The 4,808-nt window shown below is 33.4% G+C and overlaps 1 protein-coding gene across 1 annotated transcript in view; it reads right to left on the reverse strand.

Annotated features, from left to right (window-relative positions):
• LOC125037898 (cytoskeleton-associated protein 5-like) overlaps positions 1-4,220 on the reverse strand; it is a 34,280-nt gene extending 30,060 nt beyond the window's left edge. The window contains exons 1-3 of the mRNA XM_047631136.1: positions 4,153-4,220; positions 262-331; positions 1-50 (exon numbers count right to left, since the gene is read on the reverse strand). The exon at positions 1-50 is cut by the window's left edge and continues 144 nt beyond it. Of these exons, the coding sequence (XP_047487092.1) occupies positions 1-50; positions 262-318 (107 nt within the window). The 5' untranslated portion in view covers positions 319-331; positions 4,153-4,220. The remainder of the gene's footprint in view (positions 51-261; positions 332-4,152) is intronic.
• Between the last annotated feature and the right edge of the window lie 588 nt (positions 4,221-4,808).

The following is a 4,808-nucleotide window of genomic DNA, read 5'->3' on the forward strand; positions in this document are numbered from 1 at the left end:
GGGAAGTGCTTTGTGCATTCTTCATATCCACTCAATCGTGCCTTCCAGAGCTGAAATCACAAGGACCTCGGTCACAAAAATAACAATTTCATACACCCAAATTCAAAAGTTTCACATGATATACCAAAAAGAAAAGGATTAGATGGCTTTCAGTGAAAAACAATAATTCTACCTAGGGAAGATGAATATACAACTGATTCAATCATTTGAATACTGAAATACACGCACCTCATAGTGACAAAAAAACACTTCTACACTCACCTTGTGGATACACCTGTCCTCCAGGGGAAGCTTGAGGTATTCTGTGTCTTCTTCCATTGTAACTAATTATCTGAAATGTAGAATGAAAACAATTAAACATCTAATGTATTAAAAATAAAAAATAAAAAAAATAAATAGAAAATAAAAAGAATAAGAATTGATAATAATAACAATGACAATAACAAATTAGTCTGGCTCTTTAATGAATAAAGATGAATAAATTTATTCAGCATTACTAAAATCATGCCTATATGTATCATTAATGAGTCAAAGATATTCTGAAGGTTTCATTTTCAACATTCATTATTTCCTTCATCATTTTCATCTCTTATTTATGTTTATCCCTAGAATCTAAAAGGATTTTTATTTGTATACCAATGATTCTCTGGTTTCCTAATCCAGCACTCTAATGTCTTCTCTCTTCACAATGCTCCCCCTAGCTATATATATATATAAAAAAAAAAAAAAAAAAAGTTTCTTTGAAATGTCTTTTTATAATTTTCCACTCTTCACTCTTTCTTAGTGATCCTACAGAACTTGCTAAAGCCTGAAATTACTATAGCATAATAAAATGCCAAGAATAAACAAAACAAGTCTGTCCTAATCTAAGAGGCACTGTTACCTAGCTTTGCAACTTCATATGCTCAATCAATGAAGTTGAAGCCTTATGCACAAGCACAGATGCTGCTTCCTCATTATTAAAAAAAAGTATTATCATTATCCTTTTTATCAATATAATTATCATCATTACTTTAAGTAAACATTGTTACATTTATTAAAATCTTCATAATTATTATCATTATCATTCCTATCCTCATCAGTATCACTATCATTACTACTATTATAATAATTATCATTATTTTTATTATATTCATTATTCATCATCAATACCATTAAATACAGCCTTTCAGGTGGCCTCTTTAACCTTTTCACAATATTTCAATAGTTGTGTTCACATTCTCTTCTCTAAATTCATTAAGAAGTTTTGTATACAACTTTATTTAAGCTGGTGAAAAAAAAAAATACTACTTAGTCAACATTTAAACTAGTGACACAACCATACATACCTACAAATAATAAGCATATATTACTGGTAATAATATATTTCTTGTAATGTCATGATGAAAATTGTAAACAAAGAGGGAATCAAGTGTTCCATTTTCTGCCTAGTTTTATATTTAAATTAAATATTTATCAGGATAATTAGGATGTCTACAAAATACAACTGCTTATTGTTACCAGTATCATTTATGTACTTTATTTTTTCCAGCTCCTCATGAAAATTCTAATACAGATCAAATTATAAAAACATTTTCTTCTGCAAAAAGGCTTTACAATAAGCAGAGGAAATAACAGACTAAAAAAAAAAAATCTTTATGGTATAGAAGCAATAAGGTGGGGCAAATTGAAGATATTCTTGCTGAGGAAAAATAGTTGCAATCATTGGTACCTGAAATAATCTGCAGAACAATAATGCCATAAATAAAGGAAAAAAATCACAGAAACCACTGCTCAGAGTATGTTCACTCAGGGTTTCCAAGTTTCAGCTCTATCTTGCTATGCATTCAGAGGTGAAGACAATGTTTCCCAGGGGGAAACATTGTCCCCCCATTAACCATCCCTTGGGCACACCCAGTCAGGGCAACTTAGATTGTTGAGTTCATTTTGTGACGGATTATGGGACTTAGTATCAGGCAAGCACATCCATACTGTGAGGAACTACCAAAAACAAACATTTACAATAATCAAATTTAAATCATTTGTAGTATATCTATTACATGCAATTATATATGTATTTTTAGTATGCACGGATCTAACCCACTATCTTACTTTCTCCATCATGGTGTATTAGAAATGGGGCTGTATTAACTGGGCAGGGTCACATATTTAATCAACAAGTTTAAAATGAAGGCCATGAATGTATGCATACTTTCAAGAACAATGAAGACAAAAAAAGAAAAAAAAAGAAAGAAAAAGAAAAAAAAAAGAAGATTCATACGATATAGATTATTGTCACCTCATTAATCAAGAATTAATTTTGTTTTCTATCGTTTTCCCTGCTGTCAGTCTTTGTCCATGCTTATACTTTCCTAGAAGGAATTTTGAACTGGGAAAGAGTCACAGTTGAACACACTAGCCTCTGTCAAGTCAGACACAGAGAAAATTGTCACCTACAAAAATTCAGCCATTCACATCCATCACTTCCTCACAGGCAAGTATTTGGGGAGGACACAATGACAAACAAATACAGCACTAACTTCTGGGATACAACAACCGGTTAAAAATCAAACTGACATCCCTAAATTTTGCCAAATTTATTGAAGGCTGCTAAAGATAATTGCCATTTCCTCAAAAATCAATAATACCACAACTAACATGCAATTTCACTAACAAACTAACAACCCTGATATTGTGCAATGACAAATACTGATTTTTTCCAATTATAAGTTGAACGGCTTTGGCTATCCAAACCAACCTCTTGTAACCAATGTGGAAGTAACATTTCAAAATTAATATCTACCACTTCCACTTCTCCTTTGTCAGGTTCAACAAACTTTCCTTCACCATGTAATGGCTGCCTGGACACAAGCAAACACATGCAGACATCTCTAAACAAAACAAGCTAATGTTTGCACATCAAATCTCTTGAATGTTTTTCTGCTATACTTCAACTGCTTTTACATCCATGATAAACTGAGATAATAGTTTGAAAGAGAAAATGGGCAAGAAGGTTATACACCTCATGAGAAAAAATATATTTACTGTCATCTGCTAAAGGAACAAGGGGCATTGCTTATGCACTAGTGTTCTTCTTTAATGTAATATGATCAAAATTTTCCAGAGAAGAAATTAAATGCACAATGGATTCTGGTTTTTAGATTTCCCCATCAAATAATCATTGTTTATAAAACATTAAATTAAACTCTTCCTATAGGTTTCTCAGTTTCTGTCAGTGCTTCTTTTTATAACATCACAGGGTCTAAGATATTGATATGCATGAAACAACTGCAAATGTATTCATGAATAATGAACCACCAATTAGGGTAAACACAGGAAATGTTAAATAAATAATTTTTTTAATAATCTTAAAGCAAACCTACAAAAATTATGACACAGGAATTGTCTCTTCAAAAAAAAAAAAAAGGGTGGGGGGGGGGGGATTAAATAATTTTGCAATTACCAAATTTCACCTCTAAAATCTTATGAAAAAAAATAGGCCTACATTTTCTGGGCACATTAAGTTACACCAAACCGAATGTGCATACTGACCAAAATTACTAAAACAAAGTTGCAGATCTCATACCAAAATCACAAATAATTATAAAGCAATAATAAAGAACGAGAGTGAAATCTGCTCAATATTAGAAAATGAGAATAGAAATCAAGTACAAGTACTCCCCAATGCTTACCGAGAATTGCGAATTTACAAATAAGATGACATGGCCAACCAACGATCATTTCGGCCTATATTAAATGCCGTTAAAACGATCCATTCCCGATCCATAATAAAAATAAAACACGTGAATTATTCAAGGGGGGATCATGTCCCCCCCCCTCCCCCCCTTGACTCACCGCTCAAGAAATGTCACCAAATGCCTTGAACGAATTCACTAACTCATCCACTGACTCATGTCGACCGACTCACGGCCACATCAAAAACGATATTATAAATAAACAACGTCCGAGAATAACAACGGTAAAATGGGGGGGGAAATGTGAATGAAAATGATCAATGTTGCACTTCTCACTCCAAGACAAGGCACCTGAGGAAGAAAACGCTCATTATTCCTTTTTATCGACATATTCCCCTCTCTTTTCCTACGCTAGCGGACGCTACGGTTCTTAATTGACTGGGATCTCCTTAAAATCGCCGCTGAGATGGATAATTACCTCGGAAAATAAAATAAATAAGAAGACACGGTCGCTCCTCCGACTTCTACACTGACCCGAAAATACTGACTGTTCAAATCCCACGAGGCTTGTAAGACGCGCGCTCATTGGCCCGTTGGATTGGGATCGGAGGCGATTCGACCAATGGGGACGCGCGACACTTGTTCTGACATGATGGTGGGGCATTTAAACGTTATGAATGTTTCTTTCTCTTTTTTTTTTAACCATAATCATTCAGTTGCGGTTTATTTTTACCTTGATATTTAGTTACCGCATGAGATTTCTTTCACCGCCGATAAACATTATAAAAGTCTCGGTGTCGAATGCGCACAGTGCAAATTGTGTACTTTTTAAATGGTCTTTCTGGTACTGTGTATATATGTATTTTTACATCATACACACGTGATAGATTCTGACAGTTATAGGGACAAGCTTAAATGTTATCGGTATCTTATAACCGAATAAAAAACAAGATACGTGGATTACATCAACCCATCCGTTATAATCAAGGTTGGACTATAATATTGCTGCCAGCCGAAATTAGGCTACACGAAAATTACAAATATTTTGTGGATAACATAGAAATGAATAATTAGTGATATCATCATTATATATTGTGTCATTATATACATCATATGTTTCAGTGCTATCATCAT

This window comes from Penaeus chinensis, chromosome 24 (assembly GCF_019202785.1).
Source record: "Penaeus chinensis breed Huanghai No. 1 chromosome 24, ASM1920278v2, whole genome shotgun sequence".
NCBI classification, from domain to species: Eukaryota; Metazoa; Arthropoda; class Malacostraca; order Decapoda; family Penaeidae; genus Penaeus; species Penaeus chinensis.